Here is a 20,379-nt window from a genome sequence, read left to right on the forward strand (position 1 = left end):
TGCCCCTTGGCCTCACTCCTCCAAAAAATTGTGCAGAAGCTGTCAAGCATGCCCACTTCTGGTGACCGAAGAAATTGCGCAGACTTTCTGAACAGACACATGTTGCCTGTAAATGCACTGCCCTCAAACATTGTGCAGTTTTCTTAGCCAGTCACCCTGTCAGCTGGCCTGTTGCTCCTCTCGAAAACTGCGTAGTTTTCATGGGCAGTCTCCTAGCTGCCTAGCATGCCTCTCAGCTCAGAAACTATGCAAGGATGTCATGCAGGTCAACCTCCCAGCCCTACGCGGTTTTGGCCAACAGCCTCCCACAACCCGCTGCCAACCTCCCCAGACAGTTTTCACTGCTAGTCTCCCTTTGTTGCCTGCACTGTCTCCATGGAAAAATTGTGCAGATCCGCCCTTTAGCCGATCCAGATCCCACAGACAGTCACTACTGATCCACACTTCCCATCGCAGTCTCCCAATGACCTCTGCGCAATTTTCATTGGCAGTGCCCGGAGCCCGCATCCCGAACTGAAATTTTCTCTGTGTAGTTTCAGAGCCTTGTCCTCTCTCCTGTCCACCTACATCTGAAAGTGAAAGATAATGCATCATGATAGACTAGGATATTTTTGGATCTGATGTCATCTCTTCATGAGTGATTGCAGATACATGTACATGAACGAAACATGGTGTGACGACGAATGTGATGAACAAGGAGCGCATGCGAGGAGACTTGTTCGCGAATAGAGAGGCATGCACGTGCAACATCAAGAGAACACTAAGACCATCGAAGACTATGCACACCTTTCCATGCGGAGGTGAAGCTATGATACACCATACATCCATCACTCAGCAGCACTGCAGCTCGATATGGACACCAGCAGTAGCATGAACATACGAGCTCTATCGTGTCGAGTCATGTCATGAGTCATCTTGGCCACATCACTACTGTGGGCCATACTATTCTAATCAATGTAATGTAACATGGAAGTCCAAGAGACCCACATGTAAAGTTGAAGAGTCATGTAAGTCAAACAGTCATGAGGGAAGTCGAACAGTCACAAGGTTCAGTTTCACCCTTGGCTATATAAACCCCTCATTTTTACATGCAAAGGACCTTTTCACCTTAGCTCCTCCCAAATAGCCTTGAGAGTCTGTAGTCTTTTCTTTGAGGAGTGAGTAGTGGCTCCAACACCCTGCTATCAAGGTTAGTGATGTAATGGTGTACTGATGTGTCTTGAAACTTTTGCTTAATTCAAAATCTTGATAACGGGCCAACACGTTTTCACACATGTATTGTATTTGCTTGTAAGACTATTCTTTGGACACTTGTAATGCATGTTGCTTTAACTTGTATTAAGACAATTCAACTATTTCGGTTGTTCTAATACATATGCTTATGAATTTTTTTTGTATAAGTTGTTAATGCTGTCTCGCCCGTGTGGGCTATCCCCCTGGAAACTCGACAAAACCATTCTCATAGACTTGTTATAATGACCGTTGCAGTCGTCTGGACTACTCCACTAGGTGTTGTATGTGCTATCCGTTCACTGTGTGTTTGTGACTGTCGCATCCATGTGGACTACTCCACCGAAAGTTGTGCATGTCCTACTGTGTTGTGTGTCTCTAACAGAGTTGGGACTATTCACTTTTGACTTGAGACTCACTTCCACCTTCTCCTTCTGCGGTGAAAGAACCTTGACACAAGTAACACAAAGCACTCACAAGGCACGTGAACCACGTTGTTCGAACAAAAAGCAGGCCACTCTCATGTGCTGACAAGCAAGAGGTAAGGCAAGCCTTTAAGATAATGGCAACTGAGCCATCATACCAGATGGGACTCTTACACCAAACGATGTGAGGTCTAGTTGGGACTTCATACCGAGGAGATCCTCGAAATGTTGTCGAGTCCAGCAACGTCAACATTTATGGTGCTAGAAGGAGGGACGCCATTTCTTTATGGCTTAATGTCCTCTCAACCCCACTCATCAATCATGTGGTCAAGGCAGTAACTCGCACTCCCTCTCACCTACACGCAACTATGAAGTTGGTTACTCCTCACCTCCCAGATGTGAACACAAAATTTTGTATATTCACCTCTGCTATGTCAGTCCCATCACTCATCAGTTTGCAAAAGTAGTTGAACTAATCCTAGGAATACATCATCTTCCATACACATCAAGAAAGACAAATACCACTCCTAGAGGAGTTCTTGTATCATCGGTGGAAGAAGCAGTTCTTACCACACTCGAAAGTCCGGCAAAAGCTATTGAGAATGGAGAGGAACCTCCGGTCTTCCAACATGGAGAACGAGACACCCTCGTGATATTGGGCTCAGATTTTGGTATAGGAGGAAGAGGGGAAGGTAGCCGAGGAGGCAGAGGTGGATATGAGCCAACAGACTCAGAGCCGAACCATCAGATTTTGAAGAAGAGGAGGAGGACGAAGAAGAAGAAGACATGGCTGACCAAAACTTGGAATGGTTGACTCAGGGACCATTAGCTCTCCCGTGAGCTTTGCACAGGATTCCAAAGCATTCGGAGAGAATGCTCGCAAAGTATGACCTTGACAGCACAATGGAGGTAAAAGACCACTTAGACAACTTCTACCTATAACTGCAGACACTTGAGGTGAGGCATGAAGAAGTTGCATGCATATTGTTTCCATGTACCATGGATGGTCATGCAATAGTATGGTACCACAACCTTCCTGTCAACTCCATCCATAACTGGGTTATGTTCAAACGAACATTTTTGAAAAAAATCGTTGATCACAAGACCGCATCCATGTTTCTCAAAGAGTTGGGCAGCCTGAAGATGGAGGTGAAAGAAAAGGTAAAATATTGTAATCAGAGGTTTTTGTGCATATTTAACAAGTTTTCGATGAACACGAAACCTCATGACTCCATCACTGTCGATTACTACACATCCGCATTGCTAACCAGCATTTCTCAGTTCGTCAAGTGAGCTGCGAAACCAACAATACTAGAAAATTGCGAAGAGGCAATCGTTGTGGAGAAGGACTTGCACGTGATTGGAGTCATCAAGGATGATGAACCTGCAAAATACTCCAGATATGTGACCAGGAAGCCCTAGTATGTGACGAGAAAGGGTAAAGACAAGGAAGCAAGTGACATTGAAACCCTTACTCGTCTTGTCAAGAAATTGACAATGGAAGTGTCTGAGCTCAAAAAATGAAATTGACACATCTACGAGTAGCTGACCACCCAGACAATAGAAAGGAATCATGTCATCAGGTAGCAACCACTTCCCAACTAAAACTGCACAGAGCTCTAGTTCAGTGTTCCAGTTAGAACAATGCACGAATAATGAATTTTTCTCTTTCCATGAAGACGATCACCCAGAAGGGTCTTGTTCGGAATGGAAATGAGTTGCAGGCTCAGTATGAAACTATGCACTAAACATAGTGAGCAGTACGCAGTGCCAGCTAAGAGACATAGACGACGACGAAGATGTTGCACCTGATGAGGCACCCAACACTAGGCAGGTAATCAACATGTATCAGTGCTTGCAAGCAACGCAAAATACAAACACTGAGAAGCAACCCCAAAATCAAAATGGTTGATATAATATCAGAAGTCAAGGGGATCCCCCTACATTTGGGGAAATGTGAGAAAATATTGAACTGTTGAGGAAGGTTGATCCATCAGCCATCCAAAAGCAGAAAACACAAAGCAAACCTAGGAAGACAGCAGCGGAAAAGAGCATGTCCATGAGCAGCAAACTGTAGAACACTCTACTAGATAGTACAAACACTAGTCTGACCCTGGACACATCAGTGAGTCTACCCGCTCTAGACTACAACATTGTGGAAGACATGAAGAAAACTCGTGTAACCATGTCTTTGTTCGAGTTAGCTAAGATCTAGAGTCAGCGAGATATTATGTTGCATGCACTGGGGAAAACATCTACATATAGCGCAACCTGTACCAACAAGGGAGAAAGTACATCCCCTGGTCACTCAAAACCGTGCTCAACACACTTCGGATGGAAGAAGAAAACTCTATTTTCCTTGCATTATTGCTTTCATTTGAAATATTTAACTACAATGTTCACAACTGTTTGGTTGATTATGTCACATCAGCCAACATTATGCCGCTCTCCATTGCCAAGAAGATCAATGTGCAATGGAGCAAGACATCTACGCAAATCATCCAACTCGATCGGACATGCGTACCAGCCATTGGTGAACTTCAGGATGTGATCATCTGACTATCTCATGACGGTCGAGTTCACTAGTGCATAAACATTGTTGTTGTGGACATACTGGAAGCATATGGCTTACTACTCAGCAAAGACTGGTCTAGCAAGTTGAATGGATACTTTGTTATAGACTGGTCACACTTGTGGCTTCCGTATAAGGGAAAAAGAAATCAAATCCAGGTGTTATTCGAGAGATACATGAGGCATAAAATCACTCCCATCAATGGTGAGAACAAACCATTGGCCTTCGCAGATCTCATGTTTAGAAACTACCTCTTGGAAACAACATTGGGGTGTTATCTTGCACAACCAACTCTAACCCCACCAGACATGTAGTTGGGTCTCCTTCCTTGCCCAACTGATGGAAATGAAACTTGTACAACGCATTGTAACACTAGTAGCAGTAGCAGTAGCAGTAGCAACAGTAGAAGTAGTACAAGCGCGTTGAACGGTCCATGTACATATGAGTTGTGGACCATGTACTTTGATGGATCAAAGACATAGGATGGCTCTGGAGCTAGGTGTGCCTTGATTGACCCAAAACACATGAAACATTTGATCTCAAGCGCTTGGAGTTCAAGTGCACAAACAACATTGCCAAGTACGAAGCACTCATGTTGGGCCTACAAAAAGCCATTAGCCTCAACGTTGTTGCACTCAAAGTGGTAGGTGATTCGGTAACAGTGGTACAACAGGTAAGAAACACCATACACTATTTATCACCTCATCTAAAAAGTTACCAGTAAGAGGTATGGCGATTGATCTCTAACTTCGAAGCGTTTAATATCATTGTTGTGCCCAGAACACGTAATGCAACCACCAATGCTTTAGCAAACGTAGCTTCTAGAATGTAACCACTTAGGGATAGATTTACTGTTGAAATTTTGTATAATCCTTCTATCCCTGATACCATAACTAATCTACGTGTTTTTTATGATGATCAACAAATAATGCATTTCATGGCCAACGCTGATGTCTTCAAAGACGCAGTGATTGATGAAGATGAGAACAAGTAGTCTCTGCAAACTGGGGTTGATGACAAGAAAGGAAACCTCATCCCCGAGGGTGTGGTATCTTTGGAAAAGCTCTATGACTTGTAGAACCACTTGCAGGGACCAAGGAATAGAAAAACCCACAACTCCACCATGATCCACGAACAAATAAACCTGGGAACGAAACAAGATTCGAAGTTCATCAATCTAGGTACGTGTTGCACGCAAAAAGAGCATCAAGCCTTTGTCCGCTTGTTCAAATAATACCGGGACGTGTTCACGTGGACATATGATGATTTGAAAACATATGACATGCAAATAATCCAACATGTCATTCCAATCAAGTAAGGGGTCACTTGAACCCCTCATATAGAAAGAGTTGACCAAGTTGTTGGATGCACAAATCATATATAGAGTTCATCATTCCACATGGGTTTCCAACCTTGTTCCTGTATGTAAGAATTCTGGGGAAATCTGCTTGTGTGTTGATTTCTGAAACTTGAACCGTGCCTCGGACAAAGACAATTACCCCGTGCCATCTATGGAGCATATTTTATAGATAATATTTGGGGCAGAGATGTTTTCCTTACTTGACAGGTTTTCAGGATATAATCAAGTCCTAGTAGCAGAACCTGATCGACTCAAAACTACCTTCCGTACCAAGTGGGGTACGTTCGCATATAGATGAATTCCATTTGGGATCGTGAATGCAGGCATAACCTTTCAGTGCACCATGGACATCACCTTCCGTGGAATCATCAGACAGAGTGTAGTGGTGTACCTTGATGACATGACTATGTTTTCTAGAAAATGGTCAAACCACATGTGCCATCTAAAGAAAATAGTTGAGCGATGCCGAAAATACGGGATTTTCTTAAATCCCAAAAAGAGCATAATTGCAGTGTTTGAGAGGAACCCCCTTGGGCACATCATTTCCAGAAGCGATATCAAGGTTGATCCAAACTGGGTCTGGCCCATTACACAGGTCCCTCACCCAGCCAACAAGAAAGCAATGCAATCCTTCTTTGGAAAGATAAACTTCCTTCGGAAGTTCATCTCAGACTATGCGCAGATGGTAAAACCAATGCAAGACATGATCAATAAGGATGCAATCTACAGCTGGGGCAAGAGGGAAAAGAACACATTCGCCTATATCAAGTAGGCTATAGAGAAAGCTCCTGCACTTTACAACGCAGATTTCAACAAAGATTTCTTGCTATAAACCTTTACCTCCGACAACTTGCTTGCTTCACCACTCACTGAGAAGAATGAGCTGAACGAAGAATGTCCCATCTCTTTCATGAGTGCAAGCATGAAGGGACCCGAACTCAACTACCCCACCATTTACAAACAAGTATATTCATTATACAAGGCGGTGAAACACTTTAGACCCTACTTGTTGAAGAACCATTGGATAGTCTATGTGCCTCACCCAGCGATGCGCTCACTGCTTGTATAGAAAGAGCTGGGTGAATAATGTGCGAACTGGATGATAAGCTTGCAAGAGGATGATCTTGACATCAAGTAGATTCACACTGTCAAGGGTCATGGTCTCTGCAGACTCATAGTTGAGGTAGTCCACACACAGGAGGAAGAAGAAGAGCTCATTGGTTGGGAGCAAGAAATCGAAATGTATGATGTAGAGCGAGCACCACCCACTACATGCGGAAACTCTTGGTATGAAGATGTGCGCCAGTACCTTGAGCATGGAACCATACCCTCTCACTTCTCCATGAGATAGAAGAGGGCATTGCGCCTCAAATCTTTATCCTATCAGTTGGTGCACGGAGTGATTTACAGAAAGCACAATAACGAAACCTTGCTCAGGTGCTTGGAGGCACATGATTCAGATAAGGTCTTGCATGATCTCCGTGACGAACTAGCTGGGGGCCACTTTGCGAGAAATACCACTGTGCACAAAGTTGTGTGAGCCAGTTTCTACTGGCCGAAATTGTTTAAGGATGCACACGCTTACATCGCAAGTGCCCGGTCTATCAGTGATGCGTCGAAGAAACATGAATGTCAACAGCCCCGTTGCACCTTATTACAGTGACTGAATCGTTCCAACAATGGGGCCTGGACATAATCGAGGAAAGTTTCCCACATTCGTCAAAACAACACCGCTACATCTTGACAAAAACTAATTACTTCACACGGTGGACAAAAGCAGTTCCGCTCAAGCAAGAAAATGACCATGAATTCATCAGCGTCCTCCAACAGAACATCATTTCATGCTTTGGTGTTCCAGTATCACTTGTGTTTGAAAATGCAAATTACTTTTCATCTTTGAAGATTTATGATTTTGCATTGCAATATGGTGTTGTGCTGAAACATTCATCTAAGTAATACCTGCAGGGAAATGGTCCCGTAGAATCCACAAATAAAAATCTTATCCGCATAATCAAGAAGATCATTCCTTATGGGTTTACCGTGTAACACCCAAACCCTCTCTTAACACTTCACCATACTTCCTGGTTTACAGTAACGAAGGCATCCTACTGCCAAAAATCTACTTGCCTGCACTCTAATTGTCCCAAGAATCACAAGGCAAGCCTTGTCTACTAGTTCAGTGTAGGATGGATACACTTCACAAGCTGCATGAAGAAAGGATGAAAGCAAAATAAAAATTTACACTCCACCAAAACCATATCAAGAGATGGTTCGACACAAACTCTGCAGGGAACACTAACTTTGATGTTGGTGACTTACTCTTGAAATGGGACAAACCCCATGAAGGCAAAGCATACGAAGTTCCAATCCCTGTGGATTGGTCGGTACACTGTCCACGAGAAACTTGGCCCACACACATACCATCTGCAATCACTTGATGGGATGATTGACAACTTGCTTATCAACGACCAAGATCTCAAACATTACTTTCAGTAAGTCAGGGCCACGCCCCGCGCCATGTACATAATTTGTTTACTGCTTGTTGTTTTTTTCGCTTTGCTTACTATTTTTGTTTCATTTTGTTTTGTTTGCTTAGTGTCATGTTATTTTTGGTTTTGTAAATAAGTGTTGCCCTCTACTGAGTTCTGGATTTTGAATGAGTATGTTGTTGATATCTAAAGAGTCTTGTGACACTGCAACAGTTGGCCAGTCTCGCATCGGCCTTCTCTATGCTTGGTTATAACCTTTGGCTCATGAAGTCTTGATGGAAAATACAAGCCATCTGCAAGGGAATCTTAGGTCCAACTATGAACCTGTGTCCACATTGGGAAACCCATGTTTGACTAAGTTGGTGAAAGGTGAACCATGTTTGTCCATGGGGTAGGTGGGGAAGCCGAAGTAACCCACACAACGATTCAATACTCCCTGGAAGACGAAGTCCCTGTGCTGTCAGTGGACCAAAACAGAGAAGCTGGAATTAAACCATTGTGTCGCCAAGTGTTGTAGTGGTTGCAACACCCTCCAAAATTTTGGCCTGCATCCAATTTTAGAGCCTTCCTTGGGTTTTTCCTTGATGTTTGCAAACACTTGGGCTCATCCCGTGAGCTCGTGTTGAGTCTTTGCAAGCTCCTCACTTGACCGCTCACCGAACATCTTTTAGCATGTTGGTCACAATGTCATCCTTGCAGCCATGTTCTGGCTATGAACAAAGTCTGTCTTTGTGTGTACACATTGTATTCACTATGTAAGCATATGGCACACTCACACATGAAGTTATATGAAATTTCACGCAAGTGTCGTCGTGGTCGTTCAACGATCCATAACAAGTGTCACACTTGTCGCTCACACCATCGGTCATTCATATTGAGTGCATGTTGTCTTGATGGTTCAAGGTGTCTTGTCATCAAGTCATGTTGAGTGTGCGTTTGCAAAGTCACGCATGTACGAAGTCACTCATTCACACACTTAGTAATTTTTTTGAAGCTATGTCGATCGGACCAATCCCAACAGTTGGACCTCTGCTGAGATGCACCGCGAAGTTTCAACCCTCAGTGAACATGTACTACTGCGCAGAGCTTGAGGCTACCTCCCAAGCAGTCCGCACTACACAATCTGGAGTCGACCCGACTGACTATCACCTAGAACAATGCATAATTTTCTCAGCAAACCATCTCAATCTGTGCTACCCGCAATCAAAACCACCAAGCCTCCAGCTAGTCAACTAGAGAGTTTGACCGGGTAGTGACCCAGGCCTCACTCCTCCAAAAAATTGCGTAGAAGCTATCAAGAATGTCTGCTTCTGCTCACTGAAGAAATTGCATAGATTTGTCAGAAAGACACCCGCTGCCTGTCAATACACTGCCCTAAAATATTGCATAGTTTTCTTAGCCAGTCACCCTATCAGCCGACCTACTGCTCCTCCTAAAAACTGCACAGTTTACATGGGCAGCCTCCCAGCTACCTAGCATCCCACTCAACCCAGAAACTGTGCAGGGATGTCCTAAAGGCCAGCCTCCCACAGCCCACTGCCAACCTCCTCAGAGGATCTGTGCAGTTTTCACGCCCAGTCTCCCCTTGCTGCCTACACTGTATCCTTGGAAAAATTGTGCAGATCTTCCCTTCAGTCGAGCTAGATCCCGCAAACAGTCATTGCTGATCTGGATTGCCCATCTCAGCCTCCCAGTGACCTCTGCGCAATTTTCACTAACAGTGCCCAGATCCCACATCTTGGCCTGAAATGTGCTTTGCGCAGTTTCAAAGCCTTGTCCTCTCTCCCGGTCACCTACATCCGAAAGAGAAAGATAATGCATCATGGTAGACTAGGAGATTTTTGGATTTGATGTCGTCTCGTCATGAGTGATTGTAGATACAGGTACATGGATGAGACATGGCACGATGACGAACGAGATGAACAAGGAGCACATGCAAGGAGACTTGTTCATGAACAGACGAACACATGGAGCATGCCAAGTACAAGTGAAGGAGAGGCATGCACATGCAACATCAAGTGAACACCAAGACCATCGAAGACTCCACACACCTTGCCATGCAGAGGTGAAATTATGATACACCAAGATTACATCCATCACTCAGCAGCACTGCAGCTCGACATGGACACCAGCAACAGCATGAACATACCAGCTCCGTCGTGTCGAGTCATGTCATTTGTCATCTTGTCCACATCACTACTATGGGCCATACTATTGTAATCAATGTAATGTAACGTGTAAGTCCAAGAGACCCACATGTAAATTTGAAGAGTCATGTTAATTTGAAGATTCATGTAAGTCAAACAGTCATGAGGGAAGTCGAACAGTCACAAGGGTTAGTTTCACCCTTCGCTAGATATACCTCTCACTTGTACATGCAAAGGACTTTTTCACCTTAGCTCCTCCCACGTAGTCTTAAGAGTCTGTAATATTTTATTTAAGGAGCGAGCAGTGGCTCGAATGCCCCTCTATCAAGGTTAGTGATGTAATGGTGTATCGATGTGTCTTGGAACTATCACTTAATTCAAAATCCTGATAACAGGCGAACACGTTTTCACACATATATTGTATTTTCTTATCAGACTATTCTTTGGACATTTGTAATGCACGTTTCTTTAACCTATATTAAGACAATTAAACTATTTCGGTTGTTCTAATACATATGCTTACGAAAATGTGTTGTATAAGTTGTTAACGTTGTCTCGCCTGTGTGGGCTATCTCGTCGGACACTTGACAGAACCATTCTCATAAACTTGTTATAATGACCATTGCACTCATGTGGACTACTCCATTGGGTGTTGTACATGCTATCCGTTCATTGTGTGTTTGTGATTGTCACATCCGTGTGGACTACTCCGCCGAGAGTTGCACATGTCCTGTTGTGTTGTGTGTCTCTGATAGAGTTGGGACTATTCCCTTTCTGCTTGAGACTCACTTCCACCTTCTCCCTTTGCGGTGAAACAAACTTGACACAAGTAACACTAAGCATTCACTAGGCATGCGAACCTCGATGTTCGAAGAAAAAGTAGACCACTCTCATGTGCTGACAAGTAAGAGCTAAGGCAAACCTTTAAGATAATGGAAACCAGGCCATCATACCGGATGGGACTCCTACACCAAACGGTGTGAGGTCTAGTTGGGACTTCATAGTGGGGAGATCCCCTGAATGTTGGCGGGTCCAACACCATCAACAGAGACTAACTCCAAAATTTAACTGACAGAAGGTTCAACTAAAAAAAGCTACCAAATTATTCTCTGAATCTTTTTTATTATTCATGCCTTTAATTTCTTCAATTTTCCATTATTTTCCTTCACTTTCCTCCTCACAAGCAACCTGTGACCTTTCACATCCCTTTTCCCCTAATTTCCTTTATTTTCATAAAATAAATGTCAATTAATATCTCTTTGCCTTTCCAAATCCTTTGCCATTTCCTTTGTCAATTTCCCCTTAGCCATAAACACATCAAGTGATTCCCACTAGGATATTTTTCCCAACATTCAGCTTGGAATAAGTGTCCCTTAACCATGGTCTTATTTTTCTTTTATTAACTTTTATTACATGAACTTTTATCTCAGGTCTGTTACACCCTCTCTCTCTCTCTCCACCTTTCTCTCTCTCTATATGTCTTGAACTTCTTCCTTCCCTATCTTTTCCTCCAACTCCATCTCTCGAGCTCTCTCTTTTTCTCAAACTCTCTCTCCTCCTCCTCTCTCTATCTCCATCTTTGTGTCCCCCCCCCCCCTCTCTTTCTTTGTTCCCCCCTCTCTTTGATGCCGAACATAAACTAATTTTTTTATATAATACATATTTAAAATGCAAGATTTCAAATGTGTGTTGTACATTCACTTGGAGTGAAAATTAAAATTTTCCATGGAAATATTATCTAAAATTTTCCAAAATATTAATGTTCTAGCTATCGCTATCAAATATATATAAAGCCCTTCATGTCTTCCAATTGAAAGTGTTTAGGTTTTATTTCTTTAAAGGTAGCTTTAGGTTATAATTACTTCAGGGTTTTAAAAATATTATATATTTTATTATGTTAGATTTATAAAAAAAAATTAGGTTAAATAAAATTAACATATTGAGTCAGCTTGTATGACTCTTTTTGTGTTAATGACTCTTTTTTTGCTGCCTATGGCATATATTAACCACATTTGTTAATGTGGTTGTGCGAGTATATATTATAATATAAGAAATTTTATATTATATTAAAGTTAATAATATTATATTAATCCAAAATTAATAAATTTAATATTAACCTTAAAATATATTAATATTAAAAAAATATTATCATTTTATCATTTAATTTAATAATAATAATAATAATATTTTTCTTAACATTAATATTAAATTTAATAAAGTTTTTATATGACACGATAACAAAAATTCTTATAAGATTTGGAATTTTAAAATGAGGTAAAAGCTTAATTTATGTCATTCAAATTTTTTTATAGAGGTTCGATCGAGTTAACCATGTATATGGATCAATCGAAGGTTTATGTAACTCTCGATCGAGCTATTCGAATTTGAAATTTAGGCGCTCGATCGAGCCTCTTAAGTCCCAAAATCCACAATTTTGGCACCCTTTCTGCAAAATTTCTTGCAACTCCATTTTGTACTCTAGAGGACTTAGGGCTAAATTTGTCCTTAGGTGGCGGATTTGATCACGTTGGATTCATGAAGGAATCCTCTATTCAATGGCATATGAGTTTACATTTTCAAATCCAGATGATATTTTTCATCTAATTTCTTTTAAACATAATGCTTGAATTTTTTTGAATTGTTTTAAAGAGGTCTAATAAAAAATCAATATCATAAAATATACACAACAGAAAAATTTAAAAAAAATACGATTATCTTCGTTTACAAGTCCTCTTCAAAATGATACTTTTGGTTTTTCAATTTATTTAAATAGTTGAAAAAACCTTACATGAACACATGAGTCTACAAACTGCAATTGAAATATTACTTATATTACTTCGCCAACGAAAAATAATAAATATTTTTGCATAAAAAACAATTTTTAATATGAAAAACTTAGTTCTCTCCATGTAGATCATGCTCATATATATATTTACACATTTTCTACTATTTTATGCTACATGAACACATGTTTACCTCTTAAGATGTGCGAAAATTTACAAAGAAAATCACTTCATTTAATGGAAAATTGACATATTATAAGGCACTAAATATTTTTACAAAAATTATCATTAGGACAATAACATAATTCTCCACAATTTGTCTTTTTACTCTGAATGAAAATTCACAGTGCTTATATGAATTTTGAGGGTTTCAATTTGATAAAAGAGGAAAAACTTGAAATTTCATTGCCACATTTGGCCCAAAAGTGTAACCCATCTTCATGCTTTCAACCATAAGGGATTATTTGCATTGAGACAACTCCATTTCAACTTTGAATACTTGGAGTCCTTGGTAGAGAGATTTCCTTTCTAATTTGTGCTAGAGAGGAATGCGTATAGCACAAGGGATTACATGAAAGAGAAGGGAATCCCATTGATTTTGTGGTGTAAATTGAGGGGAAAGAGAGCTAGCATATTTGAACTTTTGTAAAAATTAGCATATTATGAAATGTTGTTGAATTGAGTTGTATGAGAGGATTAACCAACCATGGGATCAATTTATTCTTGTAAACTGATAGCCTTAGCTCACACTATCCCTATTACAAAAAAAATATATAGACATTCAATAGTTTATAGTTGGATGGAACATCCTTCACCTACAACCACCCTGTATTTATTTACATAAAGATAAGTATTAATGATGATGTTATTACGTTGAATTTATTAAAAAAAATATATATAGACATTCAATAATTTATAGTTGGGTGGAACATCCTTCACCTACAACCACTCCCCATTTATTTACATAAAGATAAATATTAGTGATAATGTGTTATTACGTTGAATTTAATGGTACTTATGTTATGAATTTAATAATTTTTATTTACATCTATAGTTGTTCCACAATTTATAGAAAATTTCTTGTATAGTTGTTCCATCACTTTTAATGGTTGTTATTTAAAATCAATAATCATATATACTTATCTTCATATTGTATATAATTGCATTAATCTTTTTAAAGCCTGGATGAAATGTTATAGATGTAAATGATGCTTTGCGGGAGAATATTCCATTGTTGTGCTCATTCTTATTTTTATTCATATTAATTTAATTAACATTGACTCAATTTTTATAATATCGTATTTTTGGGTATAAAAGAAGAAAAATTGGAATTGAAGTATACTAAAGATAATTTAAAGAAGTAAATATATGAAATTAAATGATGTAAATATGTATGACAAGTGAGGTTTCTAATAAGAGGTGTAAGCGAAAAGTTTGGTTAAAATTTCATTGCGTGAAATTGGAATGCTCAAACCTTAACTTAAATTCCACTGAACAGGACGGTCAGCAACAACTATTACCTGGTCAACATTCAATCGAACGTTATAGTCCCTGCTATGCCGGAGGCAGGGACTAATAAGAGAAAGGAAGATAATTTCCTTGGAAGAGGAAAAGGAAAAAATACCAAAAAAAAAAAAAGTAAACAAGTGACATTTCTAGGTAGTCAGGGTAGTTAAAGTAGAGGGATTTTATTATCATGGTTTTGGGTTTGGTTTAATATATTTGATGTTTAATAGGAATAGTGTGTTTTATTGAAGATTATTAGAATAGGCATGTTATTAAATCTTTAGGAAAATTTGGTAGCAATTTAGTAGATGAAGGGCAGAAAGGCTTGAGCATTTATAATTTGATTATTGGTAAGATGACATTTTAGGAGGATATGTTTTGTTAAATGATTTATTTAATATAGTTATTATTATTTTTAGATGTTTTTTCAATTAATTAAGATATTATGGATATAAGAATTTTGCATTGAGTATTGATGTGAATTGGTATTAAGTGGATGATTAAAACATCTAAAATGGGATTTTCTTTTAAATTTGGTTTGAAAAAGTTGTTTTCTATGAACTATTCTCCAAAGTGTTTATGACATGCAAAAGGAATTCATGGTAGTTATTTTCATTTGTTTATATAATTTATTTTTAATAATTCAAGTGACTATTTATGACATGCAAAAGGGAATCTATAGTAGTTATTTTTATTTGTTTATATAATTTATTTCTAATAATTCAAATCACTGAGACATAATAACAAGAAAATCATTAATAAGATTTTGAAAAAATTGAACAAAACAAGTGTGAAAGCCTTTAGAAGGGAGAAGGATAAAGTTTATAAATACATGAATTTATGATATTGACGGTGATTTAAGGTTCCTAAAACTAAAACTAATAGTATTCATCTATTAATTAAAAATATATATTATTTTTTAAATATTATTAGAAATATAAGAATGAAAATCATTATAATTTTATGAAAATATAATTTAAATGTATTTAATAAAAAACTCTAAAATTATTATAAATCTACTAAAATATGATATCTATTTTATACTTTCAAATATACTTGATAATAAAATTAATAAAATAAAATAATTATAGTTTTAATAAAATATTATATAATTCTTTTGGATGGGGTAACAACTTGTTAGCCATAATTATAATGATGAAGGGCTATTGACCACCTTCGTTAGACTTAACTCAATTAAGACAAATGGTTAAGGTAGAAGGTAAGCCCAACATGCATCATGCATGGGGACTATGATAATTGATGTTGCACTCCTCTTGACGGTACCGACAATTTCCTCCCCATATGAATGATAACTTGGTCTATACTTATCACCCCATCTTGGCCATAATTGAGCACGATCAGGCTCATTCAATAGCCAAAATGATACCTTGCTCAGCATTGGGACTAGGGTAAGTACTTTCAACGAATTAATTTGGGTTTCAACATGCATTAAAATCATTGTTTGAGCTTGCGTTTGGTTATGAAATTGAGCATTTGCCCCTGCCTTTTCAACATTGTTTGCTTATATCTCCTTGTCACCTTGGTTTCGTCCTCATGTTAAGCCCCGTCCTCATGTTAACCCCCATCGTCTTCCTATGACTATTTCTAACATTTGCAGGAAGCTTCCTCCTTCAATTTTATTGTTGGTTTGTCTCACTCTTTTGTCTGGTAGGTCTAGCCCTCCTTTAGCTCTCTCATTCTCAATGATTTGGGTTTCCTCCTCTTTGCAGACCACTCAAAATTCAACCTCCAGCTTTTCACCAATCTTTCATCTTAAATGTTTGTAGCTATCTTAGGGGGAGGGAGAGGGGTCATAGAGGCCACCCTTGCACAAAGGCTCATATCAATGTTGAAAAACTAACTTTGTTGTCATTTACTACAAATAGACAACTCAAAATGCATATAATGAGATAAATCTCGCAGAAAAAGGCAAGAGTTGAAAGACAGTTTATACAAGATGAAGAAGTAATAGAAAATGTTAGAAAATTGATACCTAACAGAAGAAGAAGTAGAAGAAGATTTAATAGATATCTACAAGTATTAGATATTTAGTAGCAAGTGAAAACAATAATGAGAAAACTATTGATAGAGAGAAGCGAGGCCCAACAATAAACATTGTGGTGTATTAATACATTCCAACCACAAATCCAAAAGTTAGATCAAAATGTTCACAATTGAACAAGAAAATAACAAACTTGGAATTTCTTGAATTATATGAAGAAGATAATAAGGCAGCGACAACACAACACTCACACTTTGGATAGCTATGTTTAGACTATACTTTTTTGCCTAAATTACATTATATAAACAACAAACTTGATATATAGCGCTTTAATAAACAAAAAAAAAATTAAAATATAAAAACTTACATTTGTAAATTTTGGGAATTTCAATATAAGATTATTTTTTAAATCTTATTTATATAGATAAAAGCATTACTACTTCACCATTGATTAGTTTCTCTGCCAGCAAAATATTAACGTAACATATTTTTTAACATTAATTTAAATAAAATAAAATGTACATTAAAAATAAAATATTATATAATTATTATAAAATTATAAAATATTATAAATTAAATAAAATATTATGTAAATTTTTATTATGTTTTTTATCATAAAATTTTAAACTAATTGTAATTAAAATCGAAATGAACTTTATACTGAAAGTTGTTTAGGGCTTCCCAAATATTAGAATCATGAGTAGTCAACTACGAATTCACACGGTCCCCAACACACATGAGATGCACATCCGATTGCATTGGGATGGTGATCCATATTAGAAAGTGGCGGCGGGATGGAAGGACCATGTGATAGACATTCCGTGGCAGAGTGCACTCGCCCACGACCAGGGGTTAAATTTGACGGGTGACCCTACCCGTTAAGGAATTTTTTTATGACGTTTTTATTTTTAAACTGCCCATCATATGACTTTTAAAATTTATTTGTACAAGTTTCCATAATTGTTTTTGTATATCAACACAATCAACATATGCATATGGAATTGCTACAAATCTTAATTCATGCTTGTGAAAAAGCCCACCCTTATCACAAATTTTTTAAAAACCAAATTTAGAGGCATCTATAAATTTAGATAAATAACATGTGCGTATACGGGCGTCAAATTTACCTAAAATATAAGAACCAGACCCTCTATTATTTTCTGTATAGAGAATTGAAGAGAAAAGAATGGCAGAGAAGGCAAAAATAAGCTTTGAAGACTCACTTATTGTAGGGATATTCTTGCGAATCTCAGCACCAAGAATGTCGAATTCATCCAATCTTTTGCCGAAGGCCGCCTGCTGCAAGACTAAATTTAAATATTCTCAGTGCTTGTAGATTTATGCTGAAATACATGCAAATTTTGACAAAAGAAAACCCCGGCTTTTGTTCAATTTCCATAAAGAGAAATTGAAGCTGAAATTTACCTCTATTAAAGCTACATGGAACGAACTATCAGGGTTTGTAAGAGCTGTTACAGCATCCTCGCTTCGCTCAAACGTTGTCACTGCGATATCCATCAGATTTTGGAGAAATGAATCAAAAGCACAAAATAGTGAGTATCAACGAATTTGATCGTGTTCTCCACTGTCTCACTTAAAGGTATTTTTACTGTAATTTGAAATTGTATTGTCATAATTTTAACAAGGAAGCAATCTTAGCAACGGTCTGGCACAAAGTTTCAATAGTCAGTAAAGGAAGTATGGTTAAATTTTACTTTAAAAACCATAAATGAAGTGAAAATTCCTCTTACCTCCGTATCTACATGCTTCCAGTTTGGCCTTAATGTCATTGAGAGTGGCAGGATCTTTGTCTACTACAAGTACATGTAATCCTTTAGGAAAGTCCTTCCATAGATTGCAGTCTTCTAGTACTTGCAACATTGCCGATCTGCAGCTTTCACTTCCTAATGCAGGTTTAACCTTGGCGCTGCACAAATATTCCGCCAGAGAATTGTCGATCCACCCAAGACCGAGTACATACCCAGAAGCCCTTGTTATTGCTCGTTTACTTAGCAAAACATTGACCTATTTAAAGAAATCACATTCGCCGTTTCAGCGGGAGTCTGTAGAACCTGCACAGCGCCCGACTGCGAAAGCCTGGAAGACACAGACTAGATTAAGAAGAGAGCAGCTCTGAAAGTCTTTCGCGGGAGATTAATGCACATCTCACATGAAAAAATTCCGTATTCTTCCGCAATAATTATTTGAAAAGGATCAACCCTAAAAGCTTGGGCACAACCTGCTTGCTCGCCTCTAACCCCCACGCGATCTCTACCAGATCCTTGTCGGATATGACAGCTATACTTCCAAAGCAAACATAGATAACTGAAGACGGCACCTGACCGTCCAACCATTTCACACAGTCGGTTTCTTCAGTCCAGATGCTGTCAGACAGATGGGATTTTCGATTCTCATCACTTTCTGCTGCGTGTAAAAGAGGGCCAAGAGAATACAAGGGCGGAACTCTTATCCGGAGTGCGTCGAGTACAGGACCCTCCAGCTCATCAAAGGTATTGAGTATTACCATGTCGGCTTCCAGAGAGGCCTGCCCTTCACTTTTCATATGCTCAAACATGTAGCCCTTTGCAGATTCTGCGACTTGCAAGAAACTGGGAAGGTCTTTGACATGCAGCGGGGGCATTCCAGGAATGCACGTCAGTATTTCTTCCATGTATCCATTTGTAAAACACCTCTCATCTGCAGTAAACCATTGCATTTAGTCCTTCAAATCCATTAATGGAGAGGAGTTGAGGATGGAAACTTGGAATTAACTTATTTCAAAAGAAATTCAAACTCAACTGACCTTAGTGCAATCAGACAACAAAACTCATATGAAAAGAAAAAAAGTACAGGGAGATGAAAAGAATTGCCATAGTGATATACCTTTGAGAGGAACATAACCATTTTCAACGAGAAGAGGCATGAAGAAATAAGCTGAGAAGCCACAAGCGCTGAGCGTCCAGAAAGATACTCTGGGAACTCCCAGCTTCCTCGCGGTATTCTGCGGAAAGGAAAGAACCCCATCAGAAATAATACATGTCACGGGAGGAACGTCTGGCTGTAAATTCTTCAACTTGTCAATGAGCTTGTCGAAATGCAGAGGGGCGTTGTCATTCAAGGACTCAGATAGCTCATCTAGTTTGAGGGTCCGGCCATGGTCGGCAGGCAGGCCGTCTGGAATAGTTTCAAATCTGAAGTCCGCCGGGTGAGATTTCAGGGACTCCGATCCAGACCTAACCCACCGCTCTTGTATATAATCGGTGTTAACGAATGTGATATAAAAACCTCGGGCGTATAAGATTCTGGAAAGTTGCAGCATGGGCCTAATGTGACCTTCAGCGGGAAAAGGGAACATGACAGCATGAGGTCGGCTCGTCATACCAGCGCTATTACGGATGTACTTCAGTAACACAGAAGAGGGCCGATTCTCAGAGCGAGAGAGAATAGATGCGAATCGCCCTTAATGTTCCACCACGCCGACGATCTCCTTCGTCCTTTTGAATCCAAGTTCCAGTACCTCGAGGCTCGAACCGGTCCATTTCAATCACTTTAAGTTTTAACTTACGGGTGCCAGGTGGATTATACAGTGTAAAAAATATATACGGTAACGTTATATATATATATATAAATTTATAAAAAAAAAAAAAAAACTTTTAATTTTTAAACCTGCCCGTCATATTGACGTTTTTAAAAATTAATGGCAAGTTGCAGAGGACGTGGAGATTTGAAATTAAAACGTATTTTACGGGTAAAAAGGCTAAATACGGGTATACGGGCGTCAAATTTAACCCCTGCCCACGACGAAGATTTAAGGAAAGCAATATTTCCTATGTTATAAGATTTGATGCTTTAAGAGTACGTGACA

General features: G+C 38.9%; 1 protein-coding gene across 1 annotated transcript; it reads right to left on the reverse strand.

Moving 5' to 3' along the window:
* Positions 1-237: 237 nt before the first annotated feature.
* Positions 238-19,958, reverse strand: LOC149144680 (linamarin synthase 2-like). The gene is made up of 6 exons (XM_089452229.1): positions 19,398-19,958; positions 18,754-19,211; positions 18,266-18,539; positions 17,940-18,019; positions 17,642-17,810; positions 238-569 (listed from the first exon to the last, which is right to left on the reverse strand). The coding sequence occupies exons 1-6, from the start codon at positions 19,891-19,893 to the stop codon at positions 238-240; spliced, it is 1,809 nt and encodes a 602-aa protein (XP_089308355.1). The 5' UTR covers positions 19,894-19,958.
* Positions 19,959-20,379: the final 421 nt, after the last annotated feature.

This window comes from Pinus tabuliformis, chromosome X (assembly GCF_031772625.1).
Source record: "Pinus tabuliformis cultivar Carrire ecotype Pingquan chromosome X, CPIR1, whole genome shotgun sequence".
NCBI lineage: Eukaryota > Viridiplantae > Streptophyta > Pinopsida > Pinales > Pinaceae > Pinus > Pinus tabuliformis.

Coding starts and splice junctions, on each gene's coding strand:
- LOC149144680 (XM_089452229.1), bottom strand. CDS start 19,893: ATGACGAGCCGACCTCATGCTGTCATGTTCCCTTTTCCCGCTGAAGGT. Junction 17,811..17,939: donor TCCATGTAGCTTTAATAGAG/GTAAATTTCAGC, acceptor GTCTTGCAGCAG/GCGGCCTTCGGCAAAAGATT. Junction 570..17,641: donor GTCTGGTTCTTATATTTTAG/GTAAATTTGACG, acceptor TTTCACTTTCAG/ATGTAGGTGGACAGGAGAGA.